The 22,742-nt window shown below is 39.6% G+C and overlaps 1 protein-coding gene across 5 annotated transcripts in view; it reads left to right on the top strand.

The window, feature by feature from the left end:
• LOC140493477 (activating molecule in BECN1-regulated autophagy protein 1-like) overlaps positions 1 to 22,742 on the top strand; it is a 389,583-nt gene that overhangs the window by 205,141 nt on the left and 161,700 nt on the right. For all 5 annotated transcript variants that reach the window (XM_072591949.1, XM_072591950.1, XM_072591951.1 and 2 more), the window contains one exon: positions 19,828 to 19,938. In XM_072591949.1, the coding sequence (XP_072448050.1) occupies positions 19,828 to 19,938 (111 nt within the window). The remainder of the gene's footprint in view (positions 1 to 19,827; positions 19,939 to 22,742) is intronic.

Genomic DNA, 22,742 nt, shown 5'->3' with positions numbered 1-22,742 from the left:
GCCGAACCAATGTCTTGTACAATTTTAACATGACTTGCCAGCTCTTATATCAATACCCTGTCCAATGAAGGCAAGCATACTATATGCCTTCTTGACCACTCTATTGACCTGTGCAGCAAACTTCAGGGTACAATGGACCTGCACTCTCAGATCTCTCTGCCCATCAACTTTTCCCAAGGTTCTTCCATTCTTCATATAATTCATTCTAGAATTAGACTTGCCTATGTGCATCACCTCACATTTGTCTGGATTGAAAGCCATCTGCCACTTTTCCGCCCAACTCTCCAGTCTATATCCTCCTGTATTCTCTAATAGTCCTTTATGCTTTCTGCTACTCCACCAATCTTTGTGTCATCTGCAAAATTGCTGATCATACCAACAGTGCCCTCTTCTAGATCATTTATGTTTATTACAAACAACAGTAGCCCCAATACTGACCCCTGTGGAACACTACTGGTCACCTTTCTCCATTTCACGAAACTCCCTTCAACTACTACTCTTTGTCTCCTGTTGCTCAACCAGGTCTTTATCCACCGAGCTAGAACACCCTGCACACCATGTGACTTCACTTTCTCCATTAGTCTACAATGGGGAACCTTATCAAATGCCTTACTAAAGTCCATGTATTTGACATCAGCAGCCCTTCCTTCATGTAACAACTTGGTCCCTTCATCTAACAGCTTGGTCACTTCCTCGAAGAACTATTAAGTTGGTAAGGCACGATCTCCCCTGCACCAAACCATGTTGCCTATAACTGATAAGCTCATTCTTTTCTAAATATAAATAGACCCTATCTCTCAGTACCCTCTTCAGCAACTTCCCCACCACCGACGTCAGGCTCACTGGTCTGTAGTTACCCGGAATATCCCTACTACCGTTGTTGTACAGGGGGACAACACGAGCAACCTTCCAGTCCTTGGCATTTCACCTGTATTTAAGGATGCCACAAAGATATCTGTCAGGGCCCCAGCAATTTCCTCTCTTGCCTCCCTCGGCAACCTGGGATAGATCCCATCCGGTCCTGGGGATTTGTCCACCTTTATAACCTCTAGCATACCTAACACGTCTTCCCTACTTATGCCAACGTGATCCGGACTAATCAAACTTCTATCTCTAATCTCAAGATTCATCATGTTCCTCACCTCAGTGAACACTGATGCAAAGTAGTCATTCAGAATCTCACCCATTATCTCGGGTTCGGCACACAGCTTTCCTTCATTATCTTTTAGTGGACCAATCCTTTCTCTAGTTACCCGCTTGCTTCTTATATAAGAATAAAATGCTTTGGGGTTTCCCCTAATTCTACTTGCTAAAGCTATTTCATTGCCCCTTTTAGCTCGCTTGATTCTTTGTTTAAGATTTGTCCTACTCTCCCGATATTCCTCCAGGGCCCGTTCTGTTCTTAGCTGCCTAGACCTTATGTGCGCTTCCCTTTTCCTCTTGGCTAGTTGTGCAATTTCTCCTGTCACCCACAGTTCACAAATCTTGCCCTTCCTATCCTTTGCCTTCAATGGGACATGCCTATCCTGCACAACCATTAACCTATCTTTGAAAGCCTCCCACATCTCAAATGTGGACTTTCCTTCAAAATACATTGGCCTTGTTGATGTAATGATTCTGGCTAAAGGCATGCCGAAATATATATTGATCTCTATCTCTCTTTACACCTTTTTAAAGTTCGCAATCTGTTTCCCAGTTATCTGTAGCAGCACAGCATAGCAATTTCTTTTGTTAATGCAAAAGTAAACCAAAATATACATAGTTTTTTTTGCAATTTATCTAGAAATAGTCACATTTTAAAAATATTAAACATGTTTCAAAAGAAGCGTCTGTGGAAAGACAGGGTCAATCATGCGATAATGAGTGCATGTTAAAAGAAGTCACCACATTAATCACTGGTGACTCACTCTTCAAGTAAATTGGGAAGCCAGATTGCCAGAGGTAACCACAAGGAAGAATTCCACGTGTATTCAGGATGGATTCCTAGGACAATATGTTATGGAGCTGAAAATGTGTTGCTGGAAAAGCGCAGCAGGTCAGGCAGCATCCGTGAAGCAGTGAATTTCTATAAATGTGCAATGAAGTTTGCAAACTGTTGTCATTTCGCATGATTAATCAGATCTACAAAATTGGTTTAGGATTTTGCATCTTCACCAAGCTAATCCCAATCTTGTCTTTCTCTTCACCCTCTTCCTCCCAAAACTAGAAAATGCCAGTTAATGAAGGTGTCTTTGGTATTTTTTTTCTAGTAACATTAAACTTTGGCACTGAGTTGTTTTGGAAAGGATTGAGCAGTTCTTTACAAATGTTAGATGTAATTAAATTCAAATTTATATCCTTAATCAGTTTTAATAATTTATTCAACTCTATGTTTCATACATAGGGTAGTATTAATACTTAGGTTGCATCCTGTAGCCAGAGCTCTTTGTGTGCCACAGTGGGATTTAAATTCAGTCACCTCATTATATCGATATCAGTCTGACTTCAACAAGTAGAGTAAGTTTTCAACACAATTTTAAAATTCAATGCATAAATAAAGAATGGGCAGCTGTCTCTTGAAGTGGTTAGAAATTGTAATCTATTTCGTAATTCCTGATTTGTGAACTACTGCCTGCGGCATCATTAGTGTAAATTTATTGTGGGATTGAGAGGCTTGAAGCCCCGATGAGTAGCCTTTCTCTTTTGACAGTTGTAAATTAACAGGAACCTTTCGGTCTGAATGAAACCCGTAGTTATTAGAGATTGAAATCAAATCTCAGAATTGCAATGTGCCTGCTGCTACTAAGAATAATTCTAGATATGTATTTTAATGCACAGTTCAGATACTGATCGCAGTTTTTGATTACTGCAATATTGTAGCCCTGTCATTTTTATTGACCTAGTCAAGTTCATGAATTTCTAGTGAAAAAAAAGCAAAAGAAATACAATGCCTGAAGTAGAATATGTTGCTGTCAGCCATGGTAAAATTATACTGATGATAATTATTCCATTTTTTTTAACGATTCGCTGAACTTTTGAGAATTATTGCACTTAGTTTTGCTGTACACTGCCTTCAGCTTTTATTACTATAATATGAGTCATACTTTTTGGAAAAACTTATTCAGTATTTTCCCCTGCGATCTTCCCATCATGTTCAGCTGACCCTAAGATAACAGGATTACAACACAGAAATGAGCTATTCAAACCAACCAACCTGTGCCAGTGTTTATGTTCTGCCCGAAAAGCCACGCTCTTAGTTCAAATTGGTGACCATACATTGTGATTGAATAGCCTTTATTGTCACTTCAGAATACAGTGAAAAATTTTTACAATGGCTGCCTTTAATAGTGCCATGTCAGGTACAAATACCTAGGCACAAATCTTATAGAGTAAAAAAATGTCATGTTATACAAAAGAAGATTTAGAGGAAAGCAGTAGTATTACTTACAATGTCCAAGAATAAGTTAGAAATGAAGTAGTTGAAACATTGTGAAAAGGATTTACATGACAGTCCAGTAAAGAATTCCAAACAGCAGCAGCTCAGCACATGGCACCAAGCCCAGGTCCAACAACACTCTCCACCCCCAAGGCTTTCAGCCTCATTCCTGATGAAGGGCTCCTGCCCGAAACGTCGAATTTCCTGCTCCTCGGATGCTGCCTGACGTGGTGTGCCTTTCCAGCACCACACTAATCCTGACTGTAATCTCCTGTATCTGCAGTCCTCACTTTCGCCCAGGTCCAACAACAGTCCCACATCTCTGCAGCCTCCATCCGTACCTCACCAGCACTCAGTAGCAACAAGGGAAGTCGTACTGTGCAGGGGTTTGCTTCACTTCACGTCACTCCAGGGCTCTGGATTCCCCACACGGTGCTCCAGGCTTGGGATTCCCCTTGCACTGCTCTAGGACTGCAGAGAGAGAGAGAGAAGCACAGGAGCTCCGGTTGAAGCGTCCGACGTTGCTGCCATCTCTGGAGGCAGTACTTTAGTTTTGGCCAAACTGGACCTTATAAAGGTTCATTATAACTTCGCTATTTTGATACTGTAAAATGCTATTTATGAAATCCAAGACACTTGCTTTGCTAACTGCCACCTCAGTATATCATGCGACCTTCAAAGACTTATGCACAGCAAAGTCCCTCTTGAAATAACTCTATGAAGGCCGATATTTTATCACCAAGTGACCCTTTGTTTACGTGTGCATAATACATAATACTGATGCAGTTAGCACAGATCCGGCTGCGAGAGTAAAAGGAATCCTTGACACTCCTTTATATATCTGTCAGTCAGAGCTCACTGATTGGACCAGATTAACAGCCCCAACTGGGCCACCCATATTCTGAGATCCACCTGACTGACCTCGTTCCAGTCACTACGCCTTTTGTCCCTGCACACTTTTTAGAGAACTGTGTTACTAAGTCTGTATTGCACCTCTCAATCCCTTGTGCTAAAATAAGTCAATTTTATTTCTTTGTATGAAATTGCATCTGCCCCTTGACTGTCCTAACTGCTAACCCATCAATGTTGTTATGGTCCCAATTTATGGTATTACTAGACAAGTCAGATTCCAGTGTGAGGCCTGACTTGATAGACCATAAGTTTTATTTTTATTTTTGTTTACTGTGAAGTCAAATTACATTAGCAAGAAGTTGTCAGCGTCCTTTTAGCAAAAGGAAACTTCATATTTTTCATTTGTGTAATAAATGTTTGTTTTACACTATATAATAATGACTTGAAATTCACTCAATGGAAATATCAGAAAGAAAGATTCAATCCTTTTACCCCAGCAGATTCCCTAGCTTCAGTCAAGGATCAACCCATGGTCCATGCCAAAGCTCCTGTTCATCTGATATTAGCTGTAATCAGTTTCTTTTTGGCAAATTTCTGCATTAATCAGATGTTATTTTCTTAGTTAATGTCTCTTCCTGAGCTACTTAACAAGCTACTAACTCAGCTCGCAAATTGCTTAACATGTCTTCCTTAAACTGTTGCCTCCACAGCCTTGTGGCATGTTTTTCTCTCTGACATCTCAACAGTCTGCTACTTGTGGAGTTTCCTTGCCCAGTCCTTCACTAACCATTTTGGAGTCTCTATTTTTTGGGAAGTCTTCACTCTGAATCCATAATATGTCTGACTTCTTCTGCATTGTTCTGACTTTGTGTTACTGGATTCTTGCTTGGCAACTGCAATTTTTAAAAAAATTTTCTCTTCATTTTTATTAATGAACTGAACTGTTCACTTCAAGGATTTAAAGGCTGTAGTTAAATATGTGTAAACAAAACATAGTTCCAGACTTAACATCAGCACTGTCTGAACAAATCAAAAATAAAACTGAAAAACTATTCTTTCTCATTCTTAACAGACTCAATGTAGAAACATAAATCAAGCTTGAAACCTCACTTCATTTTTCACTTCACAATTTATAAATACTCCGAATATATTATGAGCCTTCATCACAATATCCTGTTGCAATTTATTTTGTCATGTTTCGTATCTGTGATTTTGGTATTCTTTTCAATATCCAAGTTGTTTATTTTTTTAAATGCATTAATGCGGAACACCACAGTCAGAAAAATAACCACTTACAATGACTCACTCTTGCAAGAGTGACAATTCTATTAACCAGCCTTTTATGTGGACTTTATTAAACTCTTTCTTAAAATCCACATCAGCTGCATTCTTGTCTTCATCCTTGCACAGGAGGGATGGAAAATTAACCTGAACAACAGGAAACTGAAAGAATGCAGTGAGGGAGAAATGGGATGGGATTCAAAATTTGAAGCAATTATATTGTTAAATTGCATTTTCCCCCATCCTATCCTCCATGTACAACTTGACTTTTAGGCTTTCATTTTTTTGCTGACACATGCTCTAAGCATGGCAAGTTAGATTATGTCAGTCTAATACAAGAGATATGGATATTATTTCAGAATTATCATTTTAATTAGATTATAGTGTAGCAACAGCTAGGCCTATTTCAATTACCTCGGTGAGAGAGAACCCCCTACTCATTTCATTTTCTTTCCATTGTCATATCATCAATGGATCTTTGAAAGTGCCAGGCATTTGCAGCGACAGTATTCTCATGCTGTTAATCAGATCACTTTTTGAAAGAATGTAATCGTTTCTTTGTTAGTGCAAAGACACTTGTCACAATTGATGTATTCAGTTACATCTCTCCCCAAACTAAATAAGCCTCATCCACATGGCAAACTAAATTGGAGCATTTTTTTTGGTCGGAAGAGTATGGGGCTGAGGAAGAAGAGTGGTGCGATTTTCTGGCACCACTCTTAAATAAAACTTAAATAAAACTTTACAAAACTAGATGAATTGCCACCTTTCTTTTCGCTCTTCCCTTTGCTCCTTTGTATCAGCAAACCATGTGGAAGCCGTGCCTGTAGTTGAGCCTTAAATGGTTTGAGGAAGAAATTATTCCAAGTTTGACCTTTTCTTTCAACCTTTTCCTGAAAATGATGATACCACAGTGAAACTGTTGGCATTGAGATTTGGCTGGCTATTTTATTGTGAGGGGATCAATTAGAAGACCATGAATGCACTATTTTCCATAAATTGGTACCTGTGGATGGAACATTAATTTTTTTTTTGAACTGTACATTGTCATCTTCAAACATAGTACGTCTATGACAGTTGTAAGAAAGTTTTCAACTTTTATTATAAAATCTGAGTTTGATAGAATCTTGGTGCAAGGTGAATGCATTGTGTAGCAATATGCAAAAGTTATTTTATATCTGCAGATGGTGGCTATTCTTTTAACACTGTAAGACCATGTGCTTACTCAATTAATTTAAATAGGATTTTGCTGGTGGGTAGCTCAGTCTTTCTGTATTTTATTTTCAGCAGATGTTGAAATCCATGCAAGCAAGCATTGAGCCTTAACCAAAATACATTTTGCTTCATCGCTACTTTGCGGTGAACTCAAACTGTTTTCAGAATATGTGGCAGGATCAGGCAAAGATCAACACAATAGTTTGTTGGATGTTCATTTGGACAATGAGGAGGCGGACAGTACCCATCATACGTGGTGACTCAGCTCACTACTGAAGCAAATCAGTTTGTTTTTAAAGCTCTTTCTGAAAGTTGTCCAAGAGTATTTTCAGTATTAAAAGAGAAGTAAATCACCTTCATATTAAGAATCCTCTTAGAAAACAAGAAGTCTTTCTGTCTGAAGACTGTAAATGAAAGTAATACAAAATGACATTAACTTCAAATGTAAAGGCATTTGTGTGAGTAGCAGCATTTTACCCTGGATGCCTCTGTGCCTATACAAATAATCATTATTTTTTTCCCCCTCTATGCATGTTTTGCTTTGTCAAATTAGAATTCTCCAGAGAACATTAGTTTATTCATTTAAACTTTATTCCTAATTATGTACTTCCATGGGTTAAGAAGAAAGTGACGAGTATCTCAGAAGAGGGAGCTGTCATACTTGTTCCATCCTTTGTCTGCAAGCTGTCACCACTACTTAGCGCAGAGGAAAAAAAATGTGTGACTAAGAATAACTTTAACTTTTAGTTTTTACATAATCAGATAAACTGGACAATTTAGAAATTGCAATGTGTTTTTTGTAAACTCAATACTCTGTTAAAACAGTGACTGCACAGGAGTATTGGGGACCATACTTTAAAAAGCATTTGTAGGCTTTACAGAGAGTACAGAATAGATTGACAAGAATGTTTCTAGGGATAAGGGGCTTATGCTATTTTGATAGATCGGAGAAGCTAGGTCTGTTCTCATTAGAGAACAGAATGTTCAGAGGATTTTTAGTTGAGATATTCGAACTGAAAAAGAATTTAGACCATGTAGATCGAGCATGTGGTGCTGGCCTGATTACAACTATATATGCTGAGTTTATGCCTACTGTAAAATCTTAATGTGCATAAATCAGAGAATTGGATGGCATACAAGGAGGCTGTTTAGCATATTGAGGCTGTCTCTGCTGAATTGTAGAACTATCCAATTAACACTCACCCCCTATTATTTCCCAGTAAGTCTGTTTGTTTTTGTTTATTTTCACATCTTTATCTAGTTTTATTTTGAAAGGTGTTAAAATCTGCTTCCATCACCTTTTCAAGCGGTGTGCTTTAGGTCACAACAAGTTGCTGAGTAAATAAATGTTTTCTCATCTCTCTTCTGATTATTTTAGTTATGTAAATCTGATTTTGCTAGTAATCAGTGCTCCTGTAACTGGAACGATTTCTGGCCAATTACCCATCAAAGCCATTCAGGCATCTGCACATCTCGATCAGATTTCCTACAAACCTCCTCTGCTGTATGGATATCAAGCCCAGCTTCCCCAGTCTGTCCACTGAAACGAGTAACCGAGTTCAAACCCACTGTCTTGGTTGAGAATTTGCAATAAATTCCCATCAATCCAGTCATTCAGGGCCAAGCCACCTTCACCACACTTCCTCGTGTTGGCATCCTAAGTGTTGAAAGAAGTGCTCGTTAAGCTTTGCAGGTTCCTGAACCATTGCTGAACAAATAAATGCAATGAATCTGCATATATCAAATGATAAAACAGTTTCCTAAAGGAAGGATGGGTTTTTCTGACAGTCAACAGTGGTCATCATTAGAACCTTGATTCCAGATTTTTATTGAATTCAAATTCCACCATCTTGGATTTGAAACCAGTTCCTCAGAACATTATCTTGGACACTCGATTTACAGTCCAGCGATAATGACACTCTCCATTGCATGCATATAGAATTTTATTGGTCAAAACTTTTAACTGTATTTATCCTGGATAATGCATTTAATAATGCTGTATTATTGGACACATTGAAGGTATTGAATGTTATATGGAATATTTTCACAGTTGTGGGGTAACATGATTACCTCAAAACGAGAGAGTGAGATGAGGCAAAGGAAATCTCTCAGATTAAATGATAAATGCATGTCTGATAACAAAAAGAAATGTAAATAATTTATTCAGGATCCTGGGGGAGCACTGTTTCACAATGTAATCTTTTGTGGAGAGTATGAAGTTCTCTAATTTGATTTATTTTGACATTTTTATGATGCATACAAGCAGTAATCTTTAAATAAACAGAGAATTGAATGTCAATTGCATGTTAGTTGTGTTTAATTGTCTACATGTGCTGAGAATTCACTAGTGAATCACTCGTCTACTAATAAATACAAACAGGGAGAGGGTTTTTGTGGCACAGGATCCCTACCCCTGGATCAAGAGGCCTGTGTTCAAGTCCCACCTGCTCCTTGAAGTGTGTCATAACATCTCTGAATAGGTTGTTTAGAAAAAAAAGGTTAAATAAAAAAACCAAACAGGTAGAGCATTCTTGTGGTGCAGTGCTAGTGTTTCTACCCCGGGTCAGCAGGTCCTAATTCAAGACCTACCTACCCCAAAGGTACATCGTAATGTATTCAAATAAATTGATTAAAAATACGAATAAGAACAGCCTGAAATTGAGGATGAAGTTAGATGTGAATATTAGTACTGAATCTATGAAGATCAATTGAGATGTATATACTTGTCATGTGCATCTCTATAAATGAAAGCTTACCAAACAATATGTAAAGATTTGTTTCCATTGTAAGCTTCTTCACTTGGCTTTCCACATTAGAACATATGGTGCATCTTTGAAGAATAATAAACATTTATTAGTAAAGTATAAATTTCTATCCCTCAACTATCCCCCTCAAAGAAGGGGTTGTCTGATGATGTATCTCATTGTTTTCTGTGGCACTTTGCAATATGCAAATTAATCACTGCATTTTACCTGTATTAAAACATCCACTGCACACCATTAGTTGCGAAGCCCTTTTGGAAATGGCATAAATACATGTCCCTTGTTAGAGCTAGAAAAAATATTCCCCACATCCAACTGCCATATTTATTTTGCTTGAATGGTTGATTATGAAGATAATTTTTAGTCATTTGATGGTACAGAACTTGAATATTGTCAGATAAACACATTTTGTCATCTTGCACTCGTCAGGACAATTCACAAGAAATAGCAATGTAAAGGGAAGACGACAATTGTACTGTGAGAGGGGAGGCCGATTGGTTGTGAAAATGGTCTTTCTTCAGCAAACTCAAACATAATTTTGAGGAAGAGGACAAGAAAAAGGCCTACCAATGACAATTTGTAATTGTGTTATTTTTATGTGAAAATAATAATTATTGGAGAGGTGACTAAATCCAGTCTTTTTTGAGCAACCAGGGAAATCAAATATTTTTTCAAAGATGGGGATAACTGCAGGAGCAGAGCTAGATTTAATCTTCTCTTAAATCACTTTTTATATTGCAATTCCATTTACTCACTTGTAATAGTCATTGCAATCATCAAAGGATATGCAATTTTGAAAAATTTTAAAGTGTCCTTGTTTCCTATCGCAGCAGCTTGTAGCTCATGGCCAGTTAATGAGTTCATTTTATTGCTAATAGTTTTTAATCTGTCAAGAAGGAAAAAATAAACAAGTCTGGTTCCATTTAAGCGTTGAAGTTTTCCAAATTGAAAGCGAAACATCTTGCAAGTTAACTGAGATATAAATTGGTTTTTTGCTTCATGTGTACCATCTTTGAACTTGTAAACTGGAAAAACTGTGTTTGGAGTATAAACGTCTAAAAAGAAAAGTGAATTTTTAAGTTGATTGTTTCAAGAGCAATGTTTGCAAAATATTAAGAAAATATGCCAGAAAATAAGGAAGAGTAAAGAAACCGTATATAACATGGGAAGTGTGGACTGATCTTTTCTCAAGTTGCAAAATGTGCCCAAATCAACTTTTATTTTTTAAACAAGGTGGATAAAGTTTAATTTGAAATCTTGCCCGTTAGAAACAGGCATATTTGTTTCTTTTCTCATTCTAATTTTATGTCCCACTCCCACTCTGCATGAGATTAATGAAAGATATTGACATTATGATTTTAACCTGAGGTCTGATACAATTCTCCTACTCCAGACAAGTTTATCACGAAATGAAATGCTTTAGTTATGACTTTATTCTGTTCTCCATGAACATGCCAGTATTCATAATATTTAGTGCTAGTTGATTTTAATTGTAGTGGTGATATTATCTTAGTGTCTTGGTTATACTGCTGTTGATTTATCTGTACTTAGACATGAAAGTTTTGAATCTTATGTGGGCCACCAATTACTCACCATTTATGCATTCACTCATTCCTCCACTCATATTCACTGACATCATCCATTCATTCACTAAAATTTGCCCATTCATCCGTTTGCTATCAATCATCTATTCATCCATTCACTAATGATTGTCTGTTCACTAATTCTCAGACTAGACCTTTAAACTTATCATATGGCGGCTAGTGCTGTAAAAAGGTGTGTGTCTTGACTCCATGCCACCTCCCCCCGCGGTCATGCTCTACAGAAGTATGATCGACTGTCCTGAGCGATATTGCACTCTATGTCTGGAGAAGCCAGGCTAGTAACACCATGCAAGGAAGGTGGAGCAGCATAGCACCAATCTAAAGCTTGTCAATCCTTCGGAGATCCAAGTCATTCACTCTGATTTATTCTGTCCAGATGCTTCCTGATCTGCTGAGCATTTACAATATTTTCTGTTCCTGCTTTGGATTTCCAACATCTGCAGAGGTTTGTTTCTATGTTTATAAGAAGTTAATTGCCTTCAGGAATTCCTGCTATTTCCACTGAGTTGAGCTGAAAATTTTCATTGGGTTGAATGCTTGTTAATTCCCTCCATCAATTCTGCAACGTGCTGCAGCAGTAATTTGTGGTTAATTAGTACCTTTAGCAAAGCAAAGTGTTCCAAAACATTTTACCAAGCAAGAGTGAGAAGAGGATTTGAATAGAATTAGTACTTTGCCTGGGCAGTCAACCAAGGCAAAACATGTAATTAGATTAAGACTGCAGTTTCCATAGAAACCAAAATGTATAGCTTTAGTATTGCCAGTCTGAATCAAAATCCCAACTTGGCTTGTGTACACCATACCAGAAGATATTAGATTAGATTAGATTAGATTAGATTACTTACAGTGTGGAAACAGGCCCTTCGGCCCAACAAGTCCACACCGCCCCGCCGAAGCGCAACCCACCCATAACCCTACATCTACCCCCTACCTAACACTACGGGCAATTTAGCATGGCCAATTCACCTGACCTGCACATCTTTGGAGTGTGGGAGGAAACCGGAGCACCCGGAGGAAACCCACGCAGACACTGGGAGAATGTGCAAACTCCACACCGAGAGTCGCCTGAGGCGGGAACTGAACCCGGGTCTCTGGTGCTGTGAGGCAGCAGTGCTAACCACTGTGCCACCGTGCCGCCCGTAGCCAGGTATAAACTCTTTGGGCTATTTATCAACATTTGCTGCTGAAGATGTTGGACCTGTAATATCTTGGATGTCTCATCTTCCTGAGTCTAGTTGCCCATGCTCCAAACCAGCCTATGTCTCCTCTCGACATTGCATTTCAGTGTCAGAGTTGAGGATTTGTGTATACTGTGAGCAGGAACTCCTTTTCCCTGTACAGAAGCCACAGGGCACGGTTGAGTAAAGAATGCAATGTGGGTCAGCGTACCAGCGATTTGGTCTTGGGGTGTAGCAGGATGGTAGATGGAAGGGATCTGAGTGAACAAAGGTAAATAGATGGCAATTGAAGGGAAGAAGCAAAAGATAAGAAACAGGAAAGAGCACAGAAGCTGAGAGTGGAAGGAAGCTATTAGTACAAACACTAGTAGAGGAATGAGCTAAATTGAAATGATGGGAAGGGTGGAAGAAAGGCAGCCAATGCAATCAGGTAATTCTGTAAACAAGAGGGTAGGTTTAGAAACAAAAACAGACATTTCTGGAGAAACTCAGCAGGTCAGCAGTACTGAAAATTCATTGGATTTGAAACATTAAATCTGCTTTCTTCCCACAGATGCTGCCAGACCTGCTGAGTTTCTCCAGCCATTTCTGTTTTTGGTTAAGATCTTCAGCCTCTGCAGTTTCTTTGTTTTATAGGTTTAGCGTTTGACTATATACCATGCCTCTGAATTGCTTCTAGAAGCTGATAGAATGTCTTTGTTCAGTAGATTAGATACAGGAGAGGAACTGTTGTAATGTTTAAATAAGTAATTGTATCAGATTGCCCTGTTAAAATAAAATGGCATTTATAATGAATTTTTTGTTTAATGTTAAAATACAAAATGCTAAAAATTATCGAATGCTCAATTTTATAAGCCCTGGACTGCTTAAGAAAGGTCTAACTTCAGTATTTCCTTTTCAGACATATCTGTTTTTTCTCATCAATATCAATAAAGCAACATTGTTTGCATGTACTGCTTAAATTGCAAAGCCTGCATACCTATGTGTTTTCACCCATCTGGGCCATTCTCAGGGTAGATTGTGTGGACTGGCATTACTGTTACACTTAGTGTATATCTAATTGCAGCAAAGTAATGAGGCTGGCTACCATATATGTGGAAGTGGATCTTGGGCCTAAAGTTGATTAGAAACTGGACACTTGATTGGAATTAAGAACATTTGAGGTAAATACTGCAGATAGAAAGAGAAACTATTACAAGAAATGCTTTGACTTAAAAAAGACTTGCATTACTATAGCACCTCACGTGACCAGTACATGATAATCTGTTCATTTGGTGTTAATTGGAGGATAGACATTAGCCAGGGCACTGGTTGACCCAAACTTTGGATTGTATTAAATTGAGCTTCATCCACATTTGGTGTTCCAATTTTTGCCCACTGGACGAATTCTAGGGGTAACAATGGGGGCGGCATGGTGGCTCAGTGGTTAACACTGCTGCCTCACAGCGCCAGGGTCCCAGGTTTGATTTCAGCCTCTGGTGACTGTCTGTGTGGAGTTTGCACATTCTCCGTGTCTGCGTGGGTTTCCTCCGGGTGCTCCAGTTTCCTCCCACAGTCCAAATATGTGCAGGTCAGGTGAATTGGCCATGCTAAATTGTCCATAGTGTTAGGTGCCTTAGTCAGAGGGAAATGGGTCTGGGTGGGTTACCCTTTGGAGGGTTGGTGTGGACTTGTTGGGCTGAAGGGCCTGTTTCCACACTGTAGGGAATCTAATCTAATCTCATTTTGACTTTGTTGACAGGCAGCATAACAGGATGTCATTGTTCCTTCTTTTTCTCTTTTCATTTGAAAGTATTTTTTGATGTATTTAAGACTGGCAACCTGATGCAGCTCTGTTAATGCACATGTAAATGATTTATCACCAAAAAACAATCCTTCGCATTGATTGCTTGAGCCTTCTCTGTGAGGATTTAAAAATCACTGTAGACAATATTTTAAAAGAACTTTATGGAAGCACTTAATTTTTTTATAGAAGAAAAATACAGCGCAGTACAGGCCCTTTGGCCCTCGATGTTGCGCCGATCCAAGCCCACCTAACCTACACTAGCCCACTATCCTCCATATGCTTATCCAATGCCCGTTTAAATGCCCATAAAGAGGGAGAGTCCACCACTGCTACTGGCAGGGCATTCCATGAACTTACAACTCACTGAGTAAAGAATCTACCCCTAACATCTGTCCTATACCTACCACCCCTTAATTTAAAGCTATGCCCCCTCGTAATAGCTGACGCCATACGTGGAAAAAGGTTCTCACTGTCAACCCTATCTAAACCCCTAATCATCTTGTACACCTCTATCAAGTCACCCCTAAACCTTCTTTTCTCCAATGAAAACAACCCAAGTGCCTCAGCTTTTCCTCATACGATCTTCCTACCATACCAGGCAACATCCTGGTAAACAACCTCTGCACCCGTTCCAGTGCCTCCACATCCTTCCTATAGTATGGCGACCAAAACTGCACACAATACTCCAGATGTGGCTGCACCAGAGTCTTATACAACTGCAACATGACCTCAGGACTCCGGAACTCGATTCCTCTACCAATAAAAGCCAGTACGCCATATGCTTTCTTCACCGCACTATTTACCTGGGTGGCAACTTTCAGAGATCTGTGTACATGGACACCAAGATCCCTCTGCTCATCCACACTACCAAGTATCCAACCATTAGCCCAGTACCCCATCTTTTCGTTACTCATACCAAAGTGAATCACCTCACACTTACCCACATTGAACTCCATTTGCCACCTTTCTGCCCAGCTCTGCAGCTTATCTATATCCCGCTGTAACCTGACACATCCTTCCTCACTGTCAACAACTCCACCAACTTTCTTATCATCCGCAAACTTGCTCACCCAACCTTCTAGCCCCTCCTCCAGGTCATTTATAAAAATGACAAACAGCAACGGTCCCAAAACAGATCCTTGCGGAACACCGCTAGTAACTGCACTCCAAGATGAACCTTTACCATCAACTGCTACCCTCTGTCTTCTTCCAGCCAGCCAATTCCTAATCCAAACCTCCAACTCATCCTCAAAGCCATACCTCCGTATTTTTTGCAGTAGCCTACCATGGGGAACCTTATCAAACGCCTTATTAAAATCCATATACACCACATCTACCGCTTTACCCTCGTCCACCTCCTTAGTCACCTTCTCAAAGAATTCAATAAGGTTTGTGAGGCACGATCTGCCCTTCACAAAACCATACTGACTATCCTTGATCACATTATTCCTATCCAGATGTTCATAAATCCTATCCCTTACAATTCTCTCTAAGACTTTGCCCACAACAGAAGTGAGGCTCACCGGCCTATAGTTACTAGGGCTATCCCTACTCCCCTTCTTGACATTTGCTATCCTCCAGTATTCTGGCACTATTCCTGTAGACAACGAGGACATAAAAATCAACGCCAATGGCTCTGCAATCTCCTCCCTTGCTTCCCAGAGAATCCTAGGATAAATGCCATCAGGCCCAGGGGACTTATCTATTTTCACCCTTTCCAGAATTTCTAACACCTCTTCCCTACATACCTCAAAGCCGTCCATTCTAATTAATTGTGACTCAGTATTCACATCGGCAACAATGTCCTGTTCCTGAGTGAATACTGACGAAAAGTATTCATTCAGTGTCTCCCCAATCTCTTCAGCCTCCACACGCAACTTCCCACTGCTATCCTTGACTGGACCTATTCCTACCCTAGTCATTCTTTTATTCCTGACATACCTATAGAAAGCCTTTGGGTTTTCCCTAATCCTATCAACTAAGGACTTTTCATGTCCCCTCCTTGCTGCTCTTAGCTCTCTCTTCAGATCCTTTCTGGCTACCTTATAACTCTCAATTACCCCAATTGAACCTTCACGGCTCATCTTTACATAGGCCGCCCTCTTCCCTTTGACAATTCATTATTAGACCACGGCTCCCTCATACGACCCTTTCCTCCCTGCCTGACAGGTACATACTTATCAAGGACACTCAATAGTTGCTCCTTGAACAAGCTCCACAAATCAATTGCACCCTTGCCTTGAAGCCTACTTTTCCAAGCCACACATCCTAAGTCATGCCTCACCGCATCATAATTTCCCTGCCCCAGCTGTAACTCTTGCCCTGCAGTGCACACTTATCCCTCTCCATCACTAGAGTAAAAGTCACCAAATTGTGGTCACTGTCTCCAAAGTGCTCACCTACCTCCAATTCTAACACCTGGCCTGGTTCGTTACCCAGAACCAAATCCAGTATGGCCTCCCCTCTTGTTGGCCTGTCTACATATTGTGTCAGGAAACCCTCTGCACACATTGGACATTCACCGACCCATCTAACTAACTCGAGCTTTAGCTTTCCCAGTCAATATTAGGAAAGTTAAAGGTCCCCATAACAGCCACCCTATTACTTTCACGCTTCTCCTGAATCATCCTCGCAATCCTTTCTTCTACATCTCTCGGACTATTAGGAGGCCTGTAGAAAACTCCTAACAGGGTGACCTCACCTTTCCTATTCCTAACCTCAGCCCAAACTACCTCAGATGGTGAGTCTTCATCCATCGTCCTTTCCACTGCTGTAATACTATCTTTGACAAGCAATGCCACACCTCCCCCTTTTTTTACCCCCACCTCTGACCCTACTAAAACATTTAAACCCTAGAGCCTGCAACAGCCAATCCTGTCCCTGTTCTACCCATGTCTCCGTAATAGCACAACATCAAAATCCCAGGTACCAACCCACGCTGCAAGTTCACTTACCTTATTTCGTATACTTCTTGCATTGAAGTATACACACTTCAAGCCACTTTCCTGTTTACACGCACCCTCCTTTGAGATTGATGCCATGTTCCTAACCTCCCTACACTCCAGGTCCTGCACCCTAAAGCTACAGTCTAGGTTCCCATGCCCCTGCAGAGTCAGTTATTTAGAAATAGATGTTTTAAATGAAAAATCTTTTAAAGCCTATTTACAAGTAACTGTGTACCTAAGACAGTGAGGACTTCACCTGACAAAAGACAGCACTCTGAAAGCTTGTGATTTCAAATAAACCTGTTGGACTATAACTTTGTGTCGTGTGATTTCTGATTAAGACAGTGAGTGCAATCTGAAGAGCCTTCCTGGATCTGTGTAATATCAACTTCTGTGTGAGACCAGTTTAGTAGACAGAGCCTGGTTGAAACTGCAGGTCGTTCTGCTATAATATGACAGTTGTGTTCCTCTGTGACCCCGCGCTACCTGAAATCGTGCCATGTAAAACCGCTGTAGAAGATTTCTAATAGAAAATCACTGTATCCATTCAGTAGAAAGTTTGTGTTATACAAACAATGCCCACAATTCGTCAATTGAGTTATAACCAATTCGAGCTGACGAAATGCGTGTTACAGCAGAATAACCTGTAACTTAAGAGTCAAAGGTAAATAACAGTCTGTGGAATATTTTTGCAGTATCATCTTAAATTTTCTGACCTTTTGTACCAGTTCAATTATTTGCACTAAATTGTGCTAAGCTCTGGCTTCAAAAATCAAAATTTCTACCTACAAGTTATTAAATGCCATTGCCTGTAAACTTTATTAAGTTGATGTGCAGTATTTATGTTTTTTGCTGTTACATTGAGCCTCTATAAATGTTTCTGCTTGAACTCCCATTTATATTCAATTATTTAACAAAATTGTATTTAAATCCATTGCTATTTTCAGTTGCTGATCTTGCAAATGATGGTAATGATTTTAAAAGCATATTACAACTTGTTTTGGAAATACAGATGCTGCAAATAGGTTTTGATTTGAAAGCGTTTTATGCCTTACGTAGCAAAATGCTAAATTCAGTACAATTTATCGTAGAAGGAAGTTTTAATACCCTATTTAATGAAGCAATTTGGAGCTTTAATTTATCTAGAATTTGGCTCTGATTCATAACTTAATGAATTGTAAACAAAAATTGTAAGAATGTTGGATTTCTGCCCATCCTCAGCCATTGCATATGCAATTGTTTTAGAAACCAGTCAAGGGTTTGTGTTTATGAAGCATCTTGCATGAACTCAGTACTTTCCAAAGTGTTTCACAGTGAATAGACATATTTTAAAGTAGGACTCTTTTGGAAATTTATGTGCAGCAAGAAAGCAGAAAGAGTAATGGGGTAAATCACAAGATTTTATTTCCTCTCTGTTAGTTGATAAATTATTGTTGGTCAGCTCGGAAATTTTCTTTAAAAAGTGCTATTTCTTTGATTCTGTCTGAGATGCAGATGATTCAACCCCTCATTCAAAACACAACACTTCAATCAGTTTAGCACATCCATAGTAGTGCACTGAAGCATCAATTATGTTTGTATGCTTGAGTCTCTGAAGTGGTGTGTGAACCTACAAGCTTTTTTCTCTTAGGCAAAAGTGGCAACACCAAGCTAAGGCTGATAACTAATTTTGTATTCGACTATCTCAACACTGATTGATTGTGTCAGTTATTATGTGGGCATGGAATGGGGAGAAATTGGGGTAACAGATGCTTTTTAAGCTGGTACCTTGTGGTTGTTGCACTTATTGAATTTAAAGGGTTTCCAGAAACCAGCAACAATACCTTTCATTTATGTAGTGACAGTACCTCCTTCAATGTAGTAAAACGCCCTAAAGCAAAGTTTGACTCTGAGCCCCGTGGTGATACTAAGACAATGACAGGTTTTTTAAGGAGTGAACTAAAAGAGAGTTGAAAGGTTTTGGGAGGAAATTCCAGAGCTTGAGGTGTGGGTCAATGGTTGCCAATAGTTAGGCAATGGAGATTTTGGGTACAAAATATATTACGAAACTAGATAAGGTGAGTTGGGAAAAAGTATTACCAGTAGTTGCATACATAGGGCTAGGAGTCTTAGACTGAAATCTCGAGTTAGGTCTTTCAGGAGTGAAATTTTGAAGAATGTTTTCATGCAAAAGGTAGCAAAGTTTTGGTACTTGCTGCACAAAGGGCAATTGAATTCACAAAGATCAGTGTATTTTAAAATGAGAATGTAAATATTTAAGGTATTAAGAGATGAAGCAAAAGCAAGTGTATAAAATTGGTTTTCAAATCATCCATGATCTTGTTGACCATCAGAAGAAGTTAATTAATCTACTTCTGTAGCTGTGTCCTGACAAAAAATCAAATTGATTTGTGTAAATATATCTCCCGACTTAAGCTGTTCTGACAGTAAAAATCTTCCTCCATTTGCTGGTGATGTCCTTTACCTGTAAGAATGAATAAACGGGCCACACTCCAGCCACCGAGAGCAATGTTTGTTGTTGAAAGAAAGTCATCTGTAATTGTGCAAAATTTGATTACTGATATCTAAGTCTACAGTTTGATCTCTTTCTGATTCCTTTAAATACTTTTAGAGTTATGAAATGTCTGTCAAAATTCAATCTGTTTGGCATGTCCCTTCCATGTCCTATTCATGACTCTGTATAGATTATATGTTCACAACTTGGTGAAAAGGTAATGGTTGGAAAAAGCTTGTCAAATGATAATGGCTAAAAGGTATCCTTTACTAAGTTTCTAAATCTTTAATTGCAGGTGCTGTGATAGGTGACGGGCAGTCTGCAGTGGCCAGTAATATTGCCAATATCACTTATCGCCTCCAGTGGTGGGATTTCACCAAATTTGATCTTCCAGAGATCAGTAATGGTAAGTGATATGTAAAGTCTGGAGAATCTGAGAGCGCGATGGATCATTACAGTGACTGATGTAGAGTCACTTGGGAAGCTATATGATCAAATTATGATATAAAAAAAGTCAAACAATTGAATAGATCTTGGTGCAGCACATTTTATTTCAGCTGGTGGGACTACTTATGAATGGAGTTCCCAAAACGGATATTTGGGGCAACGTTCAGTTATCCTTGACAACCAGGTTAACTCTTGCCAAATGAATTTCCAGTATGTATTTGCTCCTGGAATTCTGTTCTTAAAGCTCAGGGAAAGCCAGAGAACTACTTTTGGCCACTTTTAGACTGCTGAAATAGTGTTTCCCAAAGCTCCTACTTCACTAGTAATCAATGCACCAACATCCTGCCGAGGAGATTTTTTTTTAACTCTGATAAATTTCCTTATTTAGATTTATAATCTTCAGAACCTGATTAGTAACATGGCTGTCAGAGTAATAGCTCGGAGCAGATTCTTTTTCTTGCTGCCCCCCAGTACATCCGCTTTGCTATTGTCCAGTAAGAATTCAATTCAAAGAAACCTTGTCAGCAAAATAAACACAATTAATGCCATAATTTATAATCCAATACATTGCCTTTCAATCTGCCATAATCTAGCCAATTTAACTTAGATGTAGTGGGATTTCAGAGATCTTGAGCCACAATGGAAGTTAATTGTCAGAAAGAACTACACACAGTTCTTCCAAACTATGTCATGTAACATTCCCTGAAAGATGGTAGAATCATAGAGTACAGAAGAGGGTCTTCAGCCCATCAAGTCTGTACTACCAAAATACACTAAATATATACTCATCCAACTTTCTACCATTTTGCTAGTTTGTCAGTCTACCCTTGTAGGAGAAAGTGAGGACTGCAGATGCTGGAGATCAGAGCTGAAAATGTGTTGCTGGAAAAGCGCAGCAGGTCAGGCAGCATCCAAGGAGCAGGAGAATCGACGTTTCGGGCATAAGCCCTTCTTCAGGAATGAGGAAAGTGTGTCCAGCAGGCTAAGATAAAAGGTAGGGAGGAGGGACTTGGGGGAGGGGCGTTGGAAATGCGATAGGTGGAAGGAGGTCAAAGTGAGGGTGATAGGCCAGAGTGGGGTGGGGGCGGAGAGGTCAGGAAGAAGATTGCAGGTTAGGAAGGTGGTGCTGAGTTCGAGGGATTTGACTGAGACAAGGTGGGGGAAGGGGAAATGAGGAAACTGGAGAAATCTGAGTTCATCCCTTGTGGTTGGAGGGTTCCTAGGCGGAAGATGAGGCGCCGAACTCCTCCATCACCACACCATAGCAACACGACGGTTGCAATCTACTTCCTGACCTCTCCGCCCCCACCCCACTCTGGCCTATCACCCTCACCTTGACCTCCTTCCACCTATCGCATTTCCAACGCCCCTCCCCCAAGTCCCTCCTCCCTACCTTTTATCTTAGCCTGCTGGGCACACTTTCCTCATTCCTGAAGAAGGGCTTATGCCCGAAACGTCAGTTCTTCTGCTCCTTGGATGCTGCCTGACTTGCTGCGCTTTTCCAGCAACACATTTTCAGTCTCCCCTTGTAGTTCATTTGGGCCTTAGAATTATGTATGCTGACTCCTATTTTATTGATTGTTTAATTTGCACGCCACTCCATCCATCACTTTATCCAAACCATTTTATCAGAATGCCTTCCCATTTTTGGTATGAATCTCTTACATAAAATATACAGGGTTTTGATTAGGGTGGTGTACTATGTACAGTGCTGGTCACCACACTACAGGAAGGATGTGATTGCACTGGAGGGAGTGCAGCGGGGATTCATGAGGCTGTTGTCTGGAATGAAGCATCTTGCTATGAGGACAGGCTGATTAAGCTCAAGTTTTTTTTGGGGGGGACAGAGCAGGTTGGCAGGGTGATTTGGGTAAGGTGTTTAGGATTGTGGGAGCATGGACAGGATGGATAATAAAGTGATTTTTTTTTAATGTAAACATGCTCCATGCCCATTCTAAGCTTTGGAATATGTTCTTCCATTGCTGTTACACTCTCTGCCTCAAACACCAACTTGTCCAATACCAAAAGTGATAGTTCCTCTTCAATGACAAGAGGGCATACTTTGAAGATGAAAGGCAAGAGGTTTGGAGAGACGTGAGGAAACATTTTTCATCCAGGGGATTGTAGGTGTCTGGAACTGTTTGTTTGCGTTTGGGGGTGGCTGTGGCTTGTAGAAGTGGGTAACTTCACAATGTTTAAGAAGTACTTGAATGAGCACTTGAAGTACAATAACATTCAAAGGTGGGACCTGGTAATTTCAGTGTTCATTTTCTTGGAAATTTGGAAGAGGCTGGAATGTTAAATTGTGACTTGGTCTATCACCAAGATTTAATAACTTTGATCTCATGAGACAGGATTACAGCCCAGTGCAGTGTCACTAATTTGTATTTTTGTTTTCCGAGGGGTAATCAGAATTGCATTAATTATGCTGCTGTTCTGTCAACCACCACTGTTTTTTGTCTCCAATCTAATTAAATTTTGTTTGTTAAGCAACTTCCATCCCTCCCAATTCTTTCAATACCCTGATGTTAATCATTGATTTACTTGAAGAGTTTTTGATAGAATAAAATTTCAGACCGTTTTCTATTTTGTAAGCCCATAACTAATTTTGTATGAAATCACTATCTTGGACTGGTATTGGTATTGAGGTAGATTTTTGAGAAACATTTGCTAAATTAAGGCACTTTTAGATCCTTGAAGGAGTTTTTGTTCACTCGAAAATGAGTTATTATGTGTTCCTGATGTACAAGCAATCTTTTTATA

Source organism: Chiloscyllium punctatum, chromosome 22 (assembly GCF_047496795.1).
Source record: "Chiloscyllium punctatum isolate Juve2018m chromosome 22, sChiPun1.3, whole genome shotgun sequence".
Lineage (NCBI taxonomy): Eukaryota > Metazoa > Chordata > Chondrichthyes > Orectolobiformes > Hemiscylliidae > Chiloscyllium > Chiloscyllium punctatum.
Note: the sequence above shows the minus strand (reverse complement) of the source record. Positions and strands in the feature narration are given on the sequence as shown.